The sequence below is a fragment of the Sus scrofa genome, chromosome 1 (genome assembly GCF_054392235.1).
Source record: "Sus scrofa isolate SSC_HxYL_T2T_F1_AM1 chromosome 1, Sscrofa_HxYL_maternal_Yorkshire_Landrace_v2.0, whole genome shotgun sequence".
Classification (NCBI taxonomy): domain Eukaryota; kingdom Metazoa; phylum Chordata; class Mammalia; order Artiodactyla; family Suidae; genus Sus; species Sus scrofa.
The window spans coordinates 104,928,926-104,953,058 of NC_139383.1; the positions used below are offsets into that span (position 1 = coordinate 104,928,926).

At 41.2% G+C, this 24,133-nt stretch overlaps 1 protein-coding gene across 2 annotated transcripts in view; it reads right to left on the minus strand.

Annotated features, from left to right (window-relative positions):
* Window positions 1–696: 696 nt before the first annotated feature.
* PSTPIP2 (proline-serine-threonine phosphatase interacting protein 2) overlaps window positions 697–24,133 on the minus strand; it is a 102,717-nt gene continuing 79,280 nt past the window's right edge. Inside the window, exons 6-16 of one of the 2 annotated variants that reach the window (XR_014808274.1) lie at window positions 23,920–23,982; window positions 16,475–16,573; window positions 15,497–15,542; window positions 14,553–14,632; window positions 12,218–12,316; window positions 10,768–10,864; window positions 10,206–10,287; window positions 8,349–8,383; window positions 6,600–6,657; window positions 2,863–6,506; window positions 697–2,650 (exon numbers count right to left, since the gene is read on the minus strand). Coding sequence is in view for 1 of the 2 variants with exons in the window: in XM_084965068.1 (XP_084821194.1) it covers window positions 6,608–6,657; window positions 8,349–8,383; window positions 10,206–10,287; window positions 10,768–10,864; window positions 12,218–12,316; window positions 14,553–14,632; window positions 15,497–15,542; window positions 16,475–16,573; window positions 23,920–23,982 (651 nt within the window). In the remaining variant the exon portion in view is untranslated. The remainder of the gene's footprint in view (window positions 2,651–2,862; window positions 6,507–6,599; window positions 6,658–8,348; window positions 8,384–10,205; window positions 10,288–10,767; window positions 10,865–12,217; window positions 12,317–14,552; window positions 14,633–15,496; window positions 15,543–16,474; window positions 16,574–23,919; window positions 23,983–24,133) is intronic. The other variant, XM_084965068.1, reaches the window with a different exon arrangement.

The window sequence follows — 24,133 nt, forward strand, 5'->3', positions numbered from 1 at the left end:
TTTCCACTGCGCCACATAGGAACTCCAATAATGCACTTTTTAAACTTCTCTTCCGTGTCTCACCTCCCCACTTCCACACTGGGGCTTTCTGGGCTCACTCCCCCAAAAAAGAACCTGAACTCAAAACTTTATCTCAGGGTTAGCTTCTGGTGGGACCCAAATTAAGGTGCCAGCAGTCTGCAGAGACACTCATACTTACTAAATTCAATATGTCAACTTATTTTACTGGCTTCCCTTTACACTCCTGACTTCTCTCTCAACTGGTTGCTTCTCTAGCTATGTTATCTCCTTCTCCACTAATTCTTTCATATTTACTACTGCGTGTCAAGTGCTGGGGATACGACAGGAAAAAGGGTAAGAGGGACCCTGCTCTCATGGAGATTATGGACGAGGAGGGAAGCCAGACTTTGAACAATTAATTTCAGGAGTGAATCCTGTGATAACAAGGAAAACGAGGGCGAGGGGCAATACAGCAGTGGAAATCAGCCAAGCCTAGGGGCATAGAAGATGCATCACCTAGGTAGGGACCTTGCATCTGGCACCTGAAGGGTTAGTAGGACGTGGCATGGCACCAGTCTCCACCTGGCCTCTCTGACCAGCAGTCTGTCCTTCTGTGGCCTAATGATAGCAAATGTGACAAGGGATCAAACTAGAGCTTGTAAGAGAGATATGATTAACACAAAAATGCAAAATAAATCCTGAATCAGCAAAAACTTTTATTTTACTTCATATCAAACTGGAGCAATAAAATAAAAATATATTTTTTCAATTCTTAAAACACTTTTATATCAATTACACTGACCAAGAGAGAGAAAACTGAAATCCCTGAGGAACCGCCAACAATAAATAAAACATTCAAACAGACAATGTTGTGAGTTCAAAGGAAAATTTCCTGAGCCTGTTCAACTTGGGTAAGTCAATGGTCCTTTGCAAACTTCAGTTTCTCAAAAGGATATCCAAATGATGCAAGTTTCCCATCATGACAAGAAGCTGCCACTTTAAGCAGCGCTTTACATGAAAAGGGGAAATACTCCATCTCCCTTCCATCACTTTGTCCATAGTTCCGGGAAAGCTACTGCACAGAGCAGAAAAGAAAAGCATTTGCTCTTCATGGCACCATAATTTTTCAACTTCCAAAATAAATGCCAGTGCTGTGTTCACTTGTCACTAACTAAAATGCATCGTTTACTCAGGGTGCTAACATTAGACCAAGGTACATAATCTCCCTTCTGTTTTACGGGTGACCAAAGGAAGACCCAACTATTTGTGGAAGGGTAAAAATTCCAGGATCTAGCAAGGGAAAAATCCTCTGTGAAGACCCAAGACTGAGTACTGGCTTTGTAAGTCTAAAACTCTTTAGGGATAGTCAAAAGGCCACATTTCATTGATTCTAGAATATATTTTTTTCCCCACACATTAGCATCTCCAGTTCCAATGAGTTTGGCCATTAACTGTCAAAAGTGTCAAGTCCTTCACTGCCTTTCTTAGTGGTATATAAAACAAAGGCATGTTTTATAATCGATGTTTTCTTAATGAGGTTAAATATGGTGCCCTACAGTCCAGTACACACAGTGAGCCATATAAAAATAAATCTGACTTTTAAACACTGGTAGTTTTCCCAATTGGAAAGGTGCAAGCAAAAACACTTGGCATCTTAAATTTCAACATGAGCCCAGCCTCAAGAAAGGTCAGAAGGCAGTGTGGGATAGATTTGCACTCTCTTCTGTCCCTAGTCAGCTGGGAGAACTGTAAGGAAATTGATTTCACACTTCTGGGCCTCATTTCCTCATCTGTAAAATGAGAAAAATGCAATCAGATGGCCTCAAAATCTTGCAGCCAAAAAGGAAGGTGATTTAAAATCTTGCACCACGAGAGTGTGTGTCACTGGAAATTCCACAGCCACGCCGCTCCCAAGGCAAAGGAACTTCTAGAGCAAGGTGATGGCTCTGTCTCCCACCGCCCCCCTAGCAGCCATTCCTGCCCCCACCCCCAGGAGTCAAGGCTTCATATCCAGAGACTTTCCTAATCAAGTAGAAAAACAATTCATTCACAACTTTAGTGACTTGAATGGGAAAAAATAATTCTTCAGTCTGGGGCAATCTGTTAACTTCTTTTTAAAACTGCAGAACTCTATTGGGTTCAGTTGAACTAAATATCTACCATAAATTTTAAAATATGGAAAAATTATAGCAAGGGTTCACTTCAAAGTCTTCATGATTGACATAATTTCTACAGATTCTGCTGCTTTGAGTGCCTCTTTCCAAGCCACAGAAGCACCAGCCAGAAAAAGCTTTTTTCTGAAAGAGAATAACAAAGAAATTTCACTTGAATTAGTTATTCATGTCAGCAACCTGCTCCTACACTGAGATTTTATTCAAGGAGAATAATGTGCTTGGCCAAGGAAAACACATAGAAATGGGTATTATTCCAAGAGATGAAAAATGAAATGTAATAAGAGCATCACTTTATGGTAAATCATACATATATTTATATTTTATACACATATTTTTAATTCAAAAATTATAATCCTTCTTTATTTAAAAATGTTAGAATTAAAAACAGGAATAGCAGCTAAAATCAACAACTGCAAAACAAATCGTGAATTCCTAAAGCTTCCTACTTAAATTTCAATTCCAAAGGTTCATTCAAACTATTTTATTTTATTTTATTTTCCCACTGTACAGCAAGGGGGTCAGGTTATCCTTACATGTATACATTACAATTACAGTTTTTCCCCCACCCTTTCTTCTGTTGCAACATGAGTATCTAGACATAGTTCTCAATGCTATTCAGCAGGATCTCCTTGTAAATCTATTCTAAGTTGTGTCTGATAAGCCCAAGCTCCCAATCCTTTAATCAAACTATTTTAAGTGTTGTCTCAACTAAGTTACTAATGAAGGTACACTTCCTCTTTAAATATTCTTTTTTTTTTCTTTTTTAGGGCCGCACATGTGGCATAAGGAAGTTCTCAGGCTAGGGGTTTAATCAGAGATCCAGCTGCAGGTCCACACCACGGCCACAGCAACACAGGATCCAGGCCTCATCTGCAACCTACACCGCAGCTCGAGGTGACACCAGATCCTTAGACCACTGAGCAAGGCCAGGGATTGAACCCACATCCTCATGGATGTTAGTTGGGTTGTTAACCTGCTAAGCCACAATAGGAACTCCTAAAATATTCTTAAATTCAGTCAATTATACATATTGGATTCCTATTCCTTGAGCTGCACAGACACTAATGAGCCCCAATGAAATGATCTAACTTGAGTAAATATGTTGGTATTAGCATCTCATATTCAAACAGCAGTTTCTTGGGCTTTGAGCAACAAGAATTCTTGGGTCAAATGCAATTATTAAGCAACTAGAATACAAGCTTTACCAAAAGGGACGAAGGGAGCGAAGAAGTAAGGAAGACGGGAAGGAAGGAAAGAAAGAAAGACAGAAAGAGAGAAAGGGAGGAAAGGAGAAGGAGGGAGGAAGGGAGAAGGGTGGAATGGGGAGGAATGAGAGAGAAAAAGAGCAAAAAAAAGGGGAGAAGGAAGAAGGGAAAGAAAGGAGGGAGGGAGGAATGGCAGGGAGAAGAGAAAGAAAGGAAGGAAGAAAGGAAGAGAGAGAAAGAAAGAGAGGAAGATAGGAGGGTAAAAAATAAAAACAAACTCTTGGAGCTGCTGATGCCCTGCCACATAGCCATCGTTAATTACATGTTATTCTAGAGAGCAGGTTTCACCTTTGAAGCCAAGTCAATGATTTCCCATTTTCCTGCACTACTTCTAAAATGGGCTAGGTCGGAGTTCCCGCCGTGGCAGAGCAGAATTGAATTGAATTGAGGATTCAATCCCTGGCCTCGCTCAGTGGCTTAAGGATCCGGTGTTGCCAAGAGCTGTAGTATAGGTCGCAGACCCAGCTCAGAAACCGCATTGCTGTGGCTGCGGTGTAGGCTGGCAGCTACAGCTCTGATTAGACCCCTAGCCTGGGAACCTCCACAGGCCATGGGTGTGGCCCTAAAAAAAAGCAAAAAATAAATAAAATAAAATAAAATAAAATAAAATAAAATAAAATGGGCTAGGCCTATCTCCATGATAAAGAGAGAAGCTTATGAAATGATAAAGAAGTGATAACTGGTTGTAAAGACTACAGTTTGTTTGTAGAAAGTTATATATGGTTAAAGGATGAGGTTTTCTAGGTCTTCAACATCCACTCTATTTCACAGCAAAGTTCCTTAAATATTAAGCACACTTCTTAGGCAATTTAAAGATTTACATGTAAATACAAATAATACTAGCTGATTATTTCTGTCTAATCAAGATTTCTGTCTAATCATGGCTTCCACCCTAACAGCTGACTCGCCATAAGTCACAAAGTGGGTGTTTTTAGAGGAATGAAGACAAATTATGTTTGATGTGCCCACTTCCAAGCACTTTTCAGTGGTAGGGGCCACTAAAGAGTAAAACCTGTTTTGTTTCATAAGTGACAGTAAATGTCACCAATACCAAACCAGGCAGGGTGGGAGAGAGGCCTTTCTGGTCCCACTGTGACTCCCTGCATCCACCCACCCCTCTGGTCACTCCCAGGAACACACTAAGATCAGGAATACACAAGAGGATCAACTCTTTAACAGAGTTTTTAACTTAGAAAGCAATCACCTTCCTTGTAGACAAAAAGAAAAACTGTAATCTGTTTAGAAAGATATCCTTTCAGATTTTTTCTTTACTCCTATATGCATATGTCATCAAACCCTTAGATATGCTCCTTTGGGTTAAACCAATTACAGTGCAGGAGCAGTTGCATTTACTATTGCTGTTTTGGCTTCAGAGACATTCCCTTTGGTTGTGAAGATTGACAGTGGCCTGGAGCATATTGCAAACACCCGGGTGCCAACAAGGAAGAATCACTTTTGCTGCCATGGCTGAAATCACCTTTGCTGCCATGGCTGGTTTAGTAGTCGTGCTCTCGGAATCCTTGTGGTGTACTAATTCAAAGCAGTACTAATCTGGTGCAGGATGATCCATACAATGCTCTTGTGTATTTACTGAGTGCAATATCCCCTGTCTCATTTTCACTAACTTCTTTGTGTGTGTGTGTGCTTTTTTTTATTATTATAGATTTATATCATTGTATCAATTGCTGCTGTACAACATAGTGACTCAGTCATATATATTATACATGTGTATATGTATATGTATGTATATGTATATGTGTGTGTATTACATATATCTATGTATGTGTGTATATATGTATGTGTATATATATATATTCTTTTTCTCATATCATCTTCCATCATGTTCTATCCCAAGAGACTGGATATAGTTGCCTGTAGTATACAGTAGGATCTCATTGCTTATCCATTCTATTTTGTTGTTGTTGTTGTTGTGGTTGTTGTTGTTGTTGTTGTTGTTGCTATTTTTTGGGCCGCTCCCGCGGCATATGGAGGTTCCCAGGCTAGGGGTCGAATCGGAGCTGTAGCCACCGGCCTACGCCAGAGCCACAGCAACGCGGGATCTGAGCCGCGTCTGCAACCTACACCACAGCTCACGGCAACGCCGGATCGTCAACCCACTGAGCAAGGGCAGGGACCGAACCCGCAACCTCATGGTTCCTAGTCGGATTCGTTAACCACTGCGCCACGACGGGAACTCCCTGCTTATCCATTCTAAATGGATAATCTTGCATCTACCAACCCGAAATCCCTATCCATCCCACTTCCTCCCGCCTCTGGCAACCATAAGTCTGCTTTCCATGTCTGTGATCTGTTTCTGTTTTGTAAGATAGGATTATTTGAGTCACATTTTATTTTATTTTTATTTATTTACTTTTGCTTCTTAGGGTTGCACCCACAGCATATGGAAGTTCCCAGACTAGGGGTCAAATTGGAGCTACAGCTGCTGGCTTACATACATCACAGCTCACGGCAATGCTGGATCCCTGACCCACTGAGCAAGGCCAGGGATTGAACCCAAATCCTCATGGATAGTTTCCACTGCACCACAATGGGAATTTCATGTGCCATATTTTAGATTCCACATGTAAGTGAAATTGTATGGCAGTTGTCTTTCTCCTTCTGACTTAATTCACTCAGTATGAGAATCTCTAGTTGCATCCATGTTCCTGAAAATGGCATTATTTTTTTCTTTTTGATACCTTAGTATTCCATTGTATATATGTCCATCTACAGATGAATGGATTAATAAGGTGTGGTACATATATTCAACTACTTCTTTTTACTTGATTTTTCCCCTTTTGGGAATGGGGGAGAACACTAGAGGCTAAATTACTTAAACTGTAAGGAGTAGGTGTATTTGTAGCATTGCACTTAGTGTAGGTGTGCAACAGCCATGAAAGAGATTAACAAGAATGAATAGAGTTACAGCATAATGAAGATGAAAGACCCTCAAGTTCAAGTATGCATGGAGTAGTCTCAATCTCCTTTCAGCTGTGGGAAGCAGAGAGACCAGCCTGCAGGGGCACCATGTCCACCAGTGCAAGGCCTGATGCAAAGCCTTGTTTGCCTGTAATGACATTATAAAGAAGCTTCAAAGACTTGAAAAATACAATCACCAATCTAAATGCAACTTGATTCTGTGAAGACGAAAGGCTCTTACCATTGGTGTTACTGATAGATCAAACTGTAGTTATCAAGCAAAGAATAATCAGGGTCATCTGCAAAGGACAGAACACAGAGCGACATTTAGTTAACATTTTTTTTCATGATAAGATCTTAGCCCATTTCAAATCAAGGCATTCCACTCAGCATCTGGTGACTGCCCTTCCATAAGAGGAACATATGTCTGGCAACAAAACCTACAAACAATAGTCTCAACTATAAGCCTGAAAACACATTGCAAATCCCTATTATGATTTCTTTGCCCTTGAGCATCCATGTCCAGATATCAGTGCCCACAGTAAAGTCATCTTCAAAAATGGACAAAAAATAAGTCCCATGTTATCGGGTGGTAATTATAAGTTAACAAGATTAAATTAACTGAAATCCTTAAATAGTTCAAAGACATAATTTCAGCCACCACATTTTTTTCAGTCACTAAATTTTTGCTAAGATGCTACATGGAGCCTAAGATGTCTCTTCCCTCTTCCCTTGAATGTAGGCAGGTATATTTCTTTCACTCAAATAAATAATATGTATTTGTTGAGCACCTGCTATGTGCCCAGTATCGTGTTAGGTTTTGTGACCGAGTCATGAGAAAATAAAGTGCCTGTCCTCAAGGATCTTGTAATTATTTGGTGTATACAAATTAACAAAAAGTGCTAGGAGTTCCCATGGTGGTGCAGTGGAAACGAATCCGACTAGGAACCATGAGGTTGCGGGTTCAATCCCTGGCCTTGCTGAGTGGGTTAAGGATCCAGCATTGCCATGAGCTGTGGTGTAGGTTACAGACATGGCTCGGATCCCACGCTGCTGTGGCTATGGCATAGGCTGGCCACAGCTCTGATCAGACCCCTAGCCTGGGAACTTTCGTAAGCTGCAGATGTGGCCCTAAAAAGACAAAAGACAGAAAAGAAAAAAAAAGTGCTAAATGTGTGGTTCTCCCAGAGGTATCATAGGAGTTCAGAGAAAAAAAAAGAGACCAGAGTGATGTTAAATATTGTTATGAGCAGTGTACAAAACATATAATATTATGTTGCATGTTTCTTGACATCTTCTCAAAAAATCACATTTCTGTGAATCCAAAGAAAACTATATCTCAATTTTGCTGTTCTCATGGTCCAAGTTGAAATAATCTCTTAATGAGATTGACTTTTAAGTTTCTTGCGGTACTTGAGTAACTGAATTCTTTTGGATCAGCTATAAAAATATGCCAATTACCAAATTCCACTCTGTGACAAACAGTGTTGTAGTTTCTAATATGGGTTCATTCTCCTGGAAATTTGATTCCATCTATTCCCTTCTTTCCTTTTCTTTCAAAATTCTAGCCACTTAACCTTCAAGAAAACCTGATCTAAGATTTCTTTTTTTAATTTTTTATTAAACTATAGTTGATTTACAATGTTCCTTAAATTTCTGCTATACAGCAAAGTGACCCAGCCACACATACATATACCTCCTATATATATATACTATCTTCTATCATGTTTTAACCCAAGAGTCTGGACACAGTTCCCTGTGCTGTACAGTAGGACCCATTGCTTATCTATTCTAAATGCAAGAGTCTGCATCTACCAACCCCAAACTCCCCGTCCTTCCCACCCCCTTCCCCCTGGCAAACACAAGTCTGTTCTCCATGTTTTTGATCTTCCGTTTTGTAAATACGATCATTTTGCCATATTTTAGATTCCAGATATAGGTGATACCATATGGTATTTGTCTTTCTTTTTGGTCGTTCTTGCTGGCATACCTGGCAAACTCTTAGGAACTGGGAGAGGTCCTCTCCTGTAAGAAATGAAAATCAAAGTCTTTCAGATAAGTTCTTGTCATTTTTCTTATTTTCTACTCCACTTTACAAGCATACGGCATGCTAATCAGATCTAGTTTCTGCCCTGGAGAGTTAAGAAAAGTTCAGATGAAGAAAAAGCTCTGCAGCGCTGACCTCCTTGATTCAGGCTGCAGATACTACATGATGCTGTGGAGCAAGGTGCACAGACCGCTGCCCCAAAGCCCAGAAATGAAGGCTGTGTGCACGGAGGTCATGACTGCCTTATACAGCAGCGTCTTTCCATATAAAATGGGAACTCAAACAGCTCCTTCCTTGCTGTTCCATCCCTTCTTAAACACTGGGATGAATTTGCACATCCTTCTCAAATACTCCCTTATCTTTCTTTTTTTCTTTTCTTTTTTTTTTTTTGAGTGGCCACACCCACAGCATATGGAAGTTTCCAGGCCAGGGACTGAATCCAAGCTGCATCACAGATGACCTATGCTGCCACAGCTGTGGCATTGCCAGATCCTTCAATCCACTGCACTGAGCTGGGGATCAAACCCACACCTCCACAGTGACCAGAGCCACTGTAGTCAGATTCTTAATGCACTACACCACAGCAGGAACTCCTCCCTTTTTAAAGCTGGACTGAGGAGTTCCTATCGTGGCTCAGCGGAAATGAAACTGACTAGGAACCATGGAGCTGCAGGTTCGATCCCTGGCCTCGAGCAGTGGGCTAAGGATCTGGCATTGCTGTGAGTTGTGGTGTAGGTTGCAGATGTGGCTCAGATCTGGTGTTGCTGTGGCTGTGGCATAGGCTGGTGGCTGTAGCTCCAGTTGGGCCCCTAGCCTGGGAATCTCCATATACCGTGGGTGTGGCTCTAAAAAGACAAAAAAAAAAAAAAAAAAAAAAACAAACAAAACTGGACTGAAGCTCCAATAGCTTAGACTTCAAGGTGACTGTATGTGAAATAGAAGTTTTTCTTCCCTCAGAATCCTTTACATCAGGGGCAGCAAACTTTTTCTGTAAAAGACCAGATAGCAAATGATGCAGGCTTTGCTGACCACATAGCATTTCTATCACAATGCTCCTCAGCTCCAGTGCAAAAGCAGCAGTAGCCAGAATAGAAACAGAGGAGTGCAGTCCTGTTCTAACAAAGTTCTACATATGAACAATAATGTTTGAATTTCATATAATTTTCACATGCCACAAAACAGTATATTGAAATGTTTTTCAACTGTTTAAAAATGTGAAAACCCAGAGTTCCTGTTGTGGCTCAGTGTGTTAAGAATCCGACTAGCATCCATGAGGATGTGGGTTCGATCCCTAGCCTTGCTCAGTGGGTTAAAGAATCCAGCATTGCTGTGAGCTACAGGGTAGGCTGCAGACGCAGCTCAGATCTGGCATTGCTGTAGCTGTGGCAGCTGGAGCTCTGATTCAACCCCTAGTCTGGGAACTTCCATATGCCACAGGTCCAGCCCTAAAATTAATTAATTAATTAACTAACTAGGTTTTAAAATGTGAAAATTATTCTTAACCCGCAAGCCGTACCAAAACAGGTAGGTCAGATTTGACTCAGAGGGGGCCAGTGTTTGCCGACTCCTACTCTCTATAAGAAAGGTACAGGATTTGTGCATGAGTAATAATAATCACAGTGCCCCCTGAGCTCTGACTAGTAAAATCCATTTAACATTTGTCCTAAAAATGCTATTTCCAAAAATCTAGCAGCTTCACTAAGCAAATGCAGTGGTAGATATGTTCCAATTCGAATACATCCATAAGAAAAATGTTTATTCAAAGTACTTTTCTTCATGTGAAGGAAAGCTGGATATTACCTTGGCAAGTTAGGCCCCGTAGCCTTTCCTGGTGGGGCTGCATTCTTCTGGGGGCAGTAGAAATTCTCGTACATGATAGGTGCTAGGGGAATCATCAAGACACGAAACATTAAGAAGCTGGTTTCTTCTATTCTCAATGACATGTAACAAGAAAGACTATAGAGGAGTTCCCACTGTGGCTCAGCAGAAACAACTCTGACTAGTATCCATGAGGACACAGGCTTGACCCCCGGCCTCACTCAGTGGGTTGAGGATCTGGCATTGCCATGAGCTGTGGTGTAGGTCACAGATGTGGCTCAGATCTGGCATTGCTGTGAATGTGGCATAGGATAGTGGCTGCAGCTCTGATTGGACCCCTAGCCTGGGAACCTCCATATGCATGGGTGTGGCCCTAAAAAGACAGACAGAAAGAAAGAGAGAGAGAAAAAGAAAGAAAGAAAGAGAAAAAGAGAGAAAGAAAGAAAAAACAAAGAAAGAAAGAATGAGAAAAGAGAAAAAGAAAGAAAGAGAAAAAGACTAATAGAATTGCTTCAATAACCCCTCACCCCGTGGCTCCATTCACCTGGTGGTGTCTGTCCAGTTTTGCGTTGATTCACAAAGTACTCAATATCCTTCTCAATACTGCACATTTCTAAACTCTTACGGACTTCTTCATACATCTAACAAAAAGAAGATAAATCTAGGTAGAGGCATGTCCAGAAAAGTGGTGATATGCCTTATTAAACTATGAAGTTTGAGAAATGGCTATTTTTCAAATTTTGTTTTGAAAAGACAAAAGAAGATATTACCACGTCCTAGACTCATATAAAGGGATTTCTCTGATGTATATCTGCTACTAATTTTTTACAGATGACAAAAAATATATTTTTGTAGCAGCATAGAAACCTTGGTGGCAAGATTAAAAAAAAAAAAAATACTGACGGGGAAGTTCCCACGTGGTGCAGCAGATTAACGATCTAGCCATATGCCACAGGTGAGGCCCTGAAAAAAAAGGATCTAGGGTTGCTACAGCTTACAACAATGGCGTGGGTTCAATCCCTGGCCCAGGAACTTACACATGCTTCCAGTGTGGACAAAAAAAACCACAAAACAAACAAAGGAAAAATAAATCTGAGTTCCCACTGTGACATAACAGGATTGGTGGCATCTCTGCAGCACTGGGATGCAGGTTTGATCCTGGCATGATGTTGCCACAGCTGTAGTGTAGGTCAAACCTGTGGCTGGGATCTGATCCTTGGCCCCAGGAACACCATATGCCACAGGCAGCCAAAAAAAGAAAAATAAATAAATAAAAATCTTTTAAAAATAAACTAATGAATAACAAATAAAAATAAAACCAATGGGTCAACGAAAATAGATACCGAGTCCATGACCAATTCCTCACACTGATGCAAAGACTACTGGAGAAAAGTTCTTCTAGTCAATCCTACTTATTTCCTGGGTGTTTCATTATTCTTCAAAAGTGAATGTCCCTCTAAGCGAGTGTGGCTATTTCTTAGGAAAGAAGGTTGCGATCATTTGATTCGGGTCCCTTTGAGACCTGGGAACCCATGACAATTGCTGTGCACACATTAAAGCTGGACTATTTATGGCCCGAACGCTGCTGAAGTAAATCCTGAGTCCGGGAGTGACCGTTAGGCTGGCATGGCTCAGTCTGCTAGTACTTGGTGCTAACTTGGAATGATGCCCCCCTCCAGACTGGAGCAGAATCTGGGATTCACATTCATGTTGTGACATCCCTGTTTTCCATAAATTAAACTGCATCTGGGTCTCCCTTCTCTGCTCTTCCGCCCTACCTCTGAATGTTTTAGAGAGAAAGTTACGGTGGAAAATGAACCAAGAGTCAGGCAGGTTAGGTATTTACCCGGGGGCATATTTACCGTGTGGCCTTGGCAAGATACTGTACCTATCTGGGCCTCACGTGAGGAGGGTAAACTAATAAATGTTTGTGGTTCCTTCCACTCTAAGGAATCCACTATGCAGAGAATTCTACATGGATGCCTCTGACTTACGTCATCACTTGTGACACACTGTTGTGACAGCTGATTCAAGTGTAACCATAGTGCATTCCGAAAGAAGTTTATTCGTTCACATTCTTGAGTCTCAAACACCTATAGAAACATAATGACATGTACATAAGCAGACACAGGGCCATTTGTTTAAACTAGCTATGACTTAAGAAGCATTGGTAACCCTGAATTATCTGTGACCTTGTGGGCCCAATTAGTATACTCCCCCCATCACTGAGAAAGCTCATAAACCCTTACCTCAGGTAAAGAATACAAATGGGGAGTTCCCGTCTTGGCTCAGTGGTTAACGAACCCGGCTAGGATTCATGAGGATGCAGGTTTGATCCCTGGACTCACATAGTGGGTTAAGAATCCGGCGTTGCCATAAACTGTCATGTAGGTCGCAGACGCAGCTCAGATCTGGCAGCAGCTGTGGCTCCAATTGGACCCCTAGCCCGGGAACCTCCATATGCTGCAGTAGCAGCCCTAAAAAGCAAAAAATAAATAAATAAATAAATAAACAAATAAATAAGTCACTGCCTGAACAATAGATTTTTGGATATAAACAAATATCAACTTAGGGAAAATCAAGGTATTCTATAAAGTGGATGCTATATTACTCAACAGTGGGTGTTACACATTAAGGTATTTTAAAATGTTGACTACAATACTACCACATTTTAAACTTCTTATAACTTAAAACTTCAAATAAACAAAAATACAGAAAATAGCATAATGCATCAGTTTAGACATTTATCAACTCACAACTGATTCTGTTTTACATACATCTCTACCAACTCACCTATTCCCTGGAGCATTTTGAAGCAAATACATTATTTCATCTGCATTTTAGTATTCATGTATAATATGTATAGTATTTTAGTACATAAATACTAAAATATTACATTACTTATTATATTTTACATTATTATATTCAAATTAATTAATATAATTGATATAGTATTAATATATTACAATATATTAGTATATTACATATTATGATTATAATATCTTACATAGACAGAATTATAGAGAGTAATATAATGAAGACGCACATACCAACCACCCAGCTTTATCAAAACTTTTGGCCATATTTGCTTCAGATTCAGTTAAAGCCTCTGTGTATTTTCCTCAATCTCTATCACATTTCTCCTCCCCCAAGAGATAACCGTTATCCTAAATTTTATTGTTCTTATGCAGATATTTATAATATGTATGTATCCATAAGATGTATGTGCTATTGCTTTGCATGTTTTTAGACCGTATCAAAATGGCTTTATTCCAAGCTTTTCCGTTAGAGTATGGACTTAAAGCAGAAAATGTTTTAGGAGAGACCCACAGTTTCAGATGCTAAGATTAGAAACTGCAGAGGCTCTCTGGACCTCATACCAAGGGGACCACTGGTTCCTCTGGGAGGGTGGCTGCAGGGAAGCCAATCCCAGACGCAGCCAATGGGACAGGCAGAGCAACTGAGGAAATGAGACAGCTCCCTCAGGAAGCCTGGCTGTGAAGAGGAGGAGGTAGAAGCAGCATTGTAGGCTTTAAAGCAGGAAAGAGCTGGGGCGGTGTAAATGAATGACAATAGAAGTCTCTGTGGTGGGCGGGAGTGGGGGGGTGGGGGGAATGGGGGATATGGGAGCTGTGCCCAAGGGAGTAGGGAAAGCCAGCTGGACAGGATCCTGAGCCCAGTGGTGGGAGAGCTGCCCTCTTCCACTAACAGGAGAAGGGTGGGGGGAGGGGCTAGATCATCAGTTGAATTCATGTTTGAATTCACATCGCATCAGAGTCACCTCCAGGGTTTATTAACATGGAAACTGGTGGTCTAATTCTGGAGGCCTGGAGCTTGTCTAAGAATCTGCATCTCTAATGTTCCCAGGTGATACTACAGGTCCTGGGGACCTTCCTTTGAGAACCACTGGTACAAAAGTGTACAGACAGGGTGACAGAAACTTGAGGAAGTTTCAAGATTGCATCATTATGTTCTCTGGGACATTGCTAACTGAGGCGTGTGCTGAAAATGCGGGGCCATGGGGAGACCAAAGATGTGAGAATAAAAATCTTTAAAGCAAATTTCTGCTGTTTGCATGCCCTTGCTGCACAGCAAGTACAGGTGAGGCACTTGACAGGTAATTACTTAATCAACCATGAGTTGATTCACCAGATTCATGCCTGCACTAACCAAATAGCATGGTCAGGATGGGAAAGGAGCAGAAAGATGAAGACTGGAGGAAAACATTCCAGTTCCTTCCATCCTCCCCTTAAATTCCAGATTTCTAATTTGCTTGAGCAATTCTACAAAAATGGCGAAAGGAAGTCCCGCCCTTCCATTTCCAGGTACCTCGCAGGCCTTGATGTGCTCACTCTGCCACTCTTCTCGGACCTTATCCAGCGTATTGACGTGCAGCATATACGCTTTGTCTGCAATGGAGGGGAGGGGCTCGGATTTGGAAACTGGACAGGAGAGGGGCTCACAGATCCACTCCTCAGGCCCCTTCCAGAAGGCAAACCAAACTCATGGGAGTCGCAGTGAGCCCACAAGGCTCCTGGGACCTCTTAATGTTGGAAAGCCATAATTACATCTCACCCTCATCATATCTTTGTGAAAAATAAGCAAAGGTGGGCATCACTTACTTTTTAAAGGAAAACCAAGCCATTAGCAAGACATACTTCATGGAAGGAGATGTGAAAGCTGACAAGGAACCTCTGCCAGAGTCTGCTTTCAGCTCTTACCATTTTTAGGACAAGTAAAGAATGAGGGATGCAGAAAAGTGAATACCAAGTGACTTAAGTTTTAGATTTAGAGGCATAAGAGACCATGGTCGTGAGAGGCTTGTCTCCTGCAGGACACTCTGGAAATTAAAAGCCTTTGCAAACACTTGGTTTGGAGCTTAGATTTCAGTGATTGCAAGGCCTCATAACTTGGCTGTTTCTTTCACAGCAGGTACAAATCATCAGGGCCAAAATGGTGTTTTAAGATGGATATACCCAATAAGTCAGAATGAGCCCCCGATTACAAAGCAGCTGCCACATGACCCCCCTTCTCCACCACCATTCAACCCTGTCATGCAGCAGACAGTGGCCAGAAGCTGCTGCCTCACTTGCATCCTCCCACTATTCCTAATTGCCCCCTTCCCTCTGTTCCTCCCTCTGATACCTTGTTAATCCTACTATACATCCACATATTCATTACCGTAAGGTATATAAAACTACCTTTCTCAGACAGATTTATGGTAATGTAAGGCCCACCACAATCCTCCCCCACCAAGGGAGCAGACCCCTCACCCGAGTCTTCTACTGCCGTCTTTGAAGTTGCCAGTTTCACAAAAAGCTGCAGAGACAAAAAGGAACAAGAGGTTGGGAATGCTGGTTCAGGCTTCTTCTACAGGCAAAACAGACTTAAAAGCAATGACTGCGAAGAGACAAGTTCTCGTCCGTCTTACGCATGTTTCTCTCTAAGTTAACCATCCAACTTGCCCTCTAATCTTATTGCCATTGGAAAATATCCATTAATGGAGTTCCTATCATGGCTCAGTGGTTAATGAACCCGACTAGTATCCATGAGGATGTGGGTTTGATCCCTGGCCTCACTCAGTGGGATAAGGATCCAGCGTTTCTGTGAGCAGTGGTGTAGGCTGGCAGCTGCAGCTATGATTCGACTCCTAGGCCAGGAACCTCCATAGGCCGCAGGTACGGCCTTAAAAAGACAAAAATAAATAAATAAATAAATTAAGCATATTTCCCTATATCTTCTAAATACATATTCCTGTCTTCTGATTGCTGATAATCTTCTATCCAGATTTTATAAAATTAAATTTGCAAAACACCCAAGCAGGAGGCAGCCTAGCTATAAAGAATACATGAGCTAAGGTTTTTTTTGGGGGCGGGGGGGTTGCTGCACCTGCAGCATGAAGAAGTTCACAGGCCAGGTTTATTATTCCCTTGCCACAGCTGTAACCAGAGCCACAGCAGTGACAACACCAGATCTTTAACTGGCTGAGCCCCAAGAGAAGTCCATGAGCTGAGTTTTGAAGAAAGATGAAAATATCAGAGCCCCCTCCTCCATGGCCATGCTTCTCCCACTCTTCCCCACCCCCAAAAATACAACAAGGGGTTTTTCTGGCTCAGAGGACTGTAATGGCCTGTAGGAGGATATTGTCAGAATCTTAGAGTGCAAGTCCACGTTTTATTAAGATTATTTATTGATTTTAGCTTGATATATATAAATCTTAGATTTTTCACGCTGTCGGCTCTCCCAGGTACCTTTTCTTGTTGCTTTGGGTTGACCAGGTTGGCACTCCGGTGGACCGCCTGCTCTGCTTCATCTTTGTCCCGGCATTTCTGCTCATAGTTCTTCTTTGCCTATGTGGTTATGAGTCAACAGAGAACTAAGACAAGTGAGCAGATGTGACACTGAAGAGCAGCCACTCTAGCCCCCCAATGCCCAGCAAAGAACAGGATACACTGATCAGGGCTGGGATCACCACTAAACTGAGAACTGATGCTCTTTCTGACCTATCTGTGGAAGCTCTCACCAGCACTTTTCCAAATCATGTATGTAGAGGCAACCTGATCAAGGAAGTAATAATTCCTATTTGGCAAGTATATGAGCCTCAAAAAATTTACTGAAACAAAAGAAGAACTTTAAAAAACATAAAATCAGGGAGTTCCCATCGTGGCTCAGCGGTTAACGAATCCGACTAGGAAACATGAGGTTTCGGGTTCGATCCCAAGCTTTGCTCAGTGGATTAAGGATCCGGCATTGCCATGAGCTGTGGTGTAGGTTGCAGACGTGGCTCGGATCCCACGTTGCTGTGGCTGTGGTATAGGCTGGGGCTACAGCTCTGATTCGACCCCTAGCCTGGGAACCTCCATATGCCGCAGGAGCGGCCCTAGAAAAGGCAAAAGACCAATAAAATAAAATCATTAAAAAATTAAAAATATAAAATCAAATACTTATGTAAGATGTGTAATCCAATGCTATGTGACATTCATAACACTCAGAATGTAGATGCAATCACTTGGTCATGATAACTATAACCACGCTTCAATATTCCAATGTGCCTCATCACAGCATGTGGACAGGAGGAAGGGCATCAATCCCATCATTCCTTCTTGACTTAAAGAACTCTATTTTAGGAGTTCCCTTCATGGCTCAGTGGTTAACGAACCCAACTAGCATCCATGAGGATGCAGGTTCAATCCCTGGCCTCACTCAGTGGGTTAAGGTTCTGGCATTGCCATGAGCCGTGGTGTAGGTTGTAGATACGGCTCTGCTCTTACATTGCTGTGGCTGTGGTGTAGGCTAGCGGCTACAGCTCCAATTGGACCCCTAGCTGAGAACTTCCATATGATGTGGGTGCGGCCCTAAAAAGACAAAAAAAAAAAAAAAAGAAAAAAGAAAAAAAAAGAATTCTGTTTAGCAAGTTTAAAGGTAAGTTGTGTTCACTTCTGTGTTACCATTATTACCAGCAGGATGGAAACAGTTCACAAACTGCAGTTAGTGAATCAAACAATTTTCTCTTTGAACTACTGAAACACAGACTTCCTCAAACAAAGCAAATCCGTGAATCAGTCAGCTGATAAATAAAAATGGTAACCTCCTCCCCCACCCCCACCCCAAACATTCGACCAAGAATGAAGACATCTTCACAGGGATGGATTGTGCTCATCAAATGTCTCATGTGCTCCCCTACTTTTCTCACCATTCCCTGCAATTTAGTTGGGGTTAAACTTTCAGTAAACAACCTTATAATTTTCTACACTACGCACATATAGAAATAAAATTCATAACTTTTCATAATTACAAGCATATAAGATATTCATTATGCTTCCTTCCTTATACAACAAAATGTTACAGACATTTCTCTGTATCAAGGATGATTCCTATAGCTGAAGACTTTTAAAGGCTGTAAACACATACACACACACATATGTCTCTGTGTGTGTTGCCATAATTTTCTTAACCAACTCTCTTTTGGTGGACATTTATCTTCCAATTTTTTAACATAAAAATACTCTGATTTTTGTTTTGGGTAGTGTGAATTTATAGGACAAATTCCCAGGAGTGTAACTGTTTGGTAAAAGAGTATATACATATCAGAATTTCCTGCAAAATGTTTTCACCAATTCATACTCTTATAGGCTCTCACCAACACCAAGATTAGGTAATGTTTTTACTCTTTCTATTACTGGAGATGAGAATATTGGCATAAGCCTTGTTTTATTTGTATGCATTTCATTACTAAGGTGGTATGTTATTTCTACTTCATGTCTTTTTCTTACTTTTTGGGGAGCATTGTTCATTTAAATTGGTCTTTAAGACCTCAGTCTAGGAGTCCCCATTGCAGATCAGTGGTAATGAGCCTGACTAGTATCCATGAGGACGTGGGTTTGATCCCTGGCCTTGCTGAGTGGGTTAAGGATCTGATGTTGCCATGAGCTAAGGTGTAGGTCACAGACATGGCTCAGATCTGGTGTTGACGTGGCTGTGGTGTAGGCAGGCAGCTGCAGCTCTGATTCAACCCCTAGCATGGGAACTTCCATATGTTGTGGGTGCAGCCATAAAAAGGCAAAAAGAGACCTTTGTCTACACCAGGAACACTAACTAGTTGTAAATTATATGTTACAAATATCTCACCTCATTTGTCATGTCTTTTTTTTTTTTTTTTTTTTTTTTCTTTTTGCCATTTCTTGGGCCACTCCCACGGCATATGGAGGTTCCCAGGCTAGGGGTCTAATCGGAGCTGTAGCCACCGGCCTACGCCAGAGCCACAGCAACTCAGGATCCGAGCCGTGTCTGCAACCTACACCACAGCTCACGGCAACGCCGGATCGTTAACCCACTGAGCAAGGCCAGGGATCGAACCTGCAACCTCATGGTTCCTAGTCGGACTCATTAACCACTGCGCCACGATGGGAACTCCTTTTTTTTTTTTTTTTTTTTTGCTTTTTAGGGCCACACTCACAGCACATGGAGGTTCCCAGGCTAAGGGTTAAATCGGAGCTACAGCTGCCAGTCTACACCACAGCCACAGTAATGCAGGATCTGAGCCATGTTTGCAACCTACACCACAGCTCACAGAAATGCCAGATCCTTAACCCACTGATTGAGGCAAGGGATCGAACCCAAAACCTCATGGTTCCTAGTTGGATTTGTTTCTGCTATGCCACAACGGGACTCCCGTTACATGTCTCGAAGCCACGTATGAGATATTTTTTCTTTTGCTCTAAAGAAGTCTTAAATTTTAAGTCTGATCAGTCTTTCTCTTTCCTGCATTATTTTTAATATAATATATTGAGCATTTTTTCTTTGTTGCTACAGTCCTTATAATCTTTTTTTTGGGGGGGGGTCTTTTTTTTTTTTTTAAGCGCTATACCCACGGCATATGGAAGGTCCCAGGCTAAGGGTCTAACTGGAGCTGTAGCTGGTGACCTACAGTACAGCTCACGGTAATACTTTAACCCACTGAGTGGGGTCAGGGATTGAAGCTGCATCCTCATGAATACTAGTTGGGTTCATTACTGCTGAGCCACAATGGGAATTCCAAAATTGTATTTTTAAAAGTTACACAATTAACTTAATCTTTCCCCAATTTTTGGTCACTATCACTTTTAGTTTTCTTTGTAAGTAGTGAGCAGGTCATGTATTTTGTTTTTCTTATTTTGGATGATTTCCTAAAGATAGAATCTTAGATTTTTGCATTTAGATTTTATAGTTCTAAAAGCATATCATAAAGTATTTTAAAAGGTTATATGGGCTCCAGGAGCACCTGCTGTGGAACAGTGGGTTAAAAATCTGACTGCATCCAAGTTTAGCTGGATTGCAAAGTTAAGTTTATGATTATGAAATAAAAACTAAACAACAAAAAAATAAATAAATAAAAATCTGACTGCAGGAGTTCCCGTCGTGGCGCAGTGGTTAACGAATCCAACTAGGAACCATGAGGTTGCGGGTTCGGTCCCTGCCCTTGCTCAGTGGGTTAACGATCTGGCGTTGCCGTGAGCTGTGGTGTAGGTGGCAGACACGGCTCGGACCCCGCATTGCTGTGGCTCTGGCGTAGGCTGGCAGCTACAGCTCCGATTAGACCCCTAGCCTGGGAACCTCCATATGCCGTGGGAGTGGCCCAAGAAATGGCAAAAATACCAAAAAAAAAAAAAATCTGACTGCAGTGGTTCAGGTCACTGAGGAGGTGCAGGTTCGATCCCTGGTCCAGCACAGTGGGTTAAAGGATCTGACATTGCCACAGCTACAGCATAAGTCACATCTGCAGCTTGGATTCAAGCCCTGGCCTAGAACTTCCACAAGCCACAGGTAAGACCATTTAAAAAAAAGTGCTATGGGCTCCAGGGAAGGTGGAGCAGATGTACTCTTCACCACTCCTCCACGGAAATATAACTAAAGCCCCTGGACATTCTACATAAAACAAACATAAGATTCTGAAAGGTAGAGAGAAGAAGTTAGATTGGCTACTGGTCTCAGAGAGTGACCTAGAAGCCAGTTCCCTGGGTTTTCTTCTGGCCTCACATGTCACAGACTTAATGCCAAAGCAGCAGACAGCCAAGAAATGCCAATGGACATAAAAAAAGTCCCAATAAAAACCTACCTAACCAAAAGACCAGAAAAAGGGCAGAAATCTCCATGTTCTACTGTAGTCAAGCACCACACAAAGAAACTATGTCCCCCTCCTGCCCACCACATATTCAGCAAAGGCCAAGTGGGGAATCTAGACTTTTACCCTCTCCAAGCTATAATGAGGTTCCCAACTCTCCTGCTGAGGTGCTATCAGAGAAGGACAAATAAGAAGCTGAGATTTTCATTCCCACCAGGAGGTAACAAAGCCCCACATATGGAGCCAGTAGAGATCCCATGGGGAGCCTGGACCTCCACCACCCCAATCTGGCAGTAATGAGATCCTGGCTACAGTGGTCTCAGAAGGGTTCTAGTGGTGAATCAGAACTTTAACCACCTCTCAGTAGTTACAAAGCCACACCAACCCCAGTGTATCAATGGAGGCCAAGGAGGAAACCTAGACTTTTACCCCTCCTTAGCAGTAATGAAGTGGCACTTCACCTCACCTGCTAGAGTGGAGTCAGAATAAGACAGCTAAAACATAAGGTTTAAATAAGATCCAGAGTCTTGCAACATAATGCCTAAAATGTCCAAAATCAATTGAATATTACTCATCATACCAAGAACCAGGAGGATTTCAAAGTCGATGAAAAGAGCCATGAAGGATGTCAACATCCAGATGACAGAGATGTTAGAATTATCTGACAAAAATTTTAAAGCAGCCATAATAAAAATATTCAACAAGCAATTGCCAACACATTTGAAACAAATGAAAAAAGAGATAGTGTTTTTCGAACAAAAGAAAACAAAAAACAAAAACAAAAACCCAAAACAACAGAAAAGCTCAGCAAAGAAATAGATGGTATAAATAAGAAACAAATGGAAATTTTAGAACTCAAAAATACACTAACTGAAATAACCAAAAGGATGGACCTGCAAATGGAGGAGACAGAAGAAAGAATTGGTGAACCAGAAGATATCACAATAGAAATTACCTGATCTGAACAACAGAGAGCAAATAGGCTAGAAAAAAATGAACAGAGCCTCATAAACTTTTGGCACCATAACAAAAGATATAGCATTCATGGCTGCAGAATCCTAGGAGGAGAGGGTTGGCTGAAAAAGTATTTCAAGAAAAAATGGCTGAAAACTTTCCAAATTTGGCAAAAGATATAAACCTACAGATTCCAGAAGCTGATCAAACCCCAAAAGATAAACCCAAAGAAATCCATTAAAAGCACAGAGATGAACTTCTGAGAACTAAAAAAAGAAAATATCTTTAATGACACCTTATCTATAAGGGGAAATCAGTTTGAATTATAGCAGCTTTCTTATCAGAAACTATGGAGGCCATGAGAAAGCAGCGCAACATTTTGCTGAAAAAAAAAGAACTACCAACACACAATCCTGTGTCCAATGAAAATATTCTTTAAGAATGAAGGCAAGAAAGTTCCCTTGTGACTCAGCAGGTTAAGAATCTGCAGCTTTGGGACAGACTGCAACTGCAGCATGGGTTCAATCCCTGGCCTAGAAACTTCCACATGCCATGAGTGCAGCCAAAAAAATTCTTAAAAAAGAGAAAGAGAAAAAAACTACATTCTCAGATAAAGGAAAACTAAGGTAAGAGTATTTATCACTAGTAGACCTACTCTGAAGAATGGAAGAAGTTCTTCAAACAAAACAAAATTATAAAAGAAGAAATCTTGGAACATTAGAAGAAAAAAAAAAAAAAACCACCAAGCAAAAAATGGTTAAATACAGGGAGTTCCTGTCATGGCTCAGCTATAATGAACCTGACTAGTATCCATGAGCATGCAAGTTTGATCCCTGGCCTCTATCAGTTGGTTAAGGATCTGGTGTTACCATGAGCTGTGGTATAGGTCAGCAGCTGCAGCTCCGATTTGACCCCTAGCCTAGAACTTCCATTTGCCGCAGGTGTGGCCCTAAAAAAGAAAAGTAAGGGGGGATACAATAGTCTTCCTTTCTTCCCTTGAGTTTTCTAAATTACTTTTGACAGTTGAAGCAAAAATTTTAACACTGTTATGGCTTTTAATGTAAGTAGAGTAAATAGTTAGGAAAATTATATTCCAATAAGGCTTTCTCCTTAATTGTGAGAAAGCTTGTCTCAAGGAACAGTCACATTATCAACCAACACTCTTTCTGCATTACATTGACATCATTCCCTACTTATTGATCACTTTTCAGGTGATCTGCATCAAGGAAAAATACATACAGGCCAGACTGCATATGCTATTAATATTGGTGGCATTTTTCTTTTTTGACCATGTTACCAGATATGATGGCAGAGTCACATAATGTCATGATGATACTTCTGTACAAAGATGGAGTCACAGATGTTTCAGTAACAGAGCTCATTGTTAAGGGACTCATGAAAAGCTAGTGTGAGTTCCCCAGCAATTTGTCTTGGTTCCATTTTGTTAAGATTTTTTAAATAAATTACTTAAGGAAGGCTTTTACAATTTGCAAATATCTTAAAACAGGAAGAAGTCACTTAATAAAAATAGGTAAGAAATTAAGATTCAAAAATTCTTACAGGGAAGAAGCTCAAATTCAACAAGATAAACATGATTTTATGCCTTGGCCTGAAATATTTAAGTTGAATTGTTATACCTTCCCAAGTTGCCACAAAGATAACATCATTGTGTTTCTTCTATCTAATTTTTTTTTTGTCTTTTTGAGGGCCACACCCATGGCATATGGAGGTTCCCAGGCTAGGGGTCCAATTGGAGCTGCAGCTGCTGGCTTACGCCACAGCCACAGCAATGCCAGATCCAAGCCGAGTCTACAACCTACACTGCAGCTCATGGCAACACCAGATCCTTAACCCACTGAGCGAGGCCAGGGATCGAACCCACAACCTCATGGTTCCTAGTCGGATTCATTTCCACTGCTCCACAGTGGGAACTCCTCTTCTATCTAATTTCATCCTCAGTCTTTCCAAGGCCTTAAAAAGGAAGTCGAACCACTAAAGGTTGTTTTCTCTAAAACACTGCACTAACAAGTAATGACATTATTGAAATGTTATTTTTCAGGAATATGTTGCTACACAGCACAGGATTTCAGAAAAAGTCACTATTCCTAAAAAGAAAAAAAAAGGCAATAAAGCGAGACTCACATCCATGGTTTTCTTGAATTGTAAGCTCTTTTGTTTATGGACAGCATCCATTATAAGCTCCGTCTGTGAAGAGAACACAAGCACTATTAACAATCAAAGCCAACTGTTAACACCAGCTTATTTTGAGGGCTAAGTGTTCAACATGGATTATCTCATTTAGTCCTCATACAACCCAGAAGGTTGCTGTTATTATTCCCATTTCACAGATAAGGAG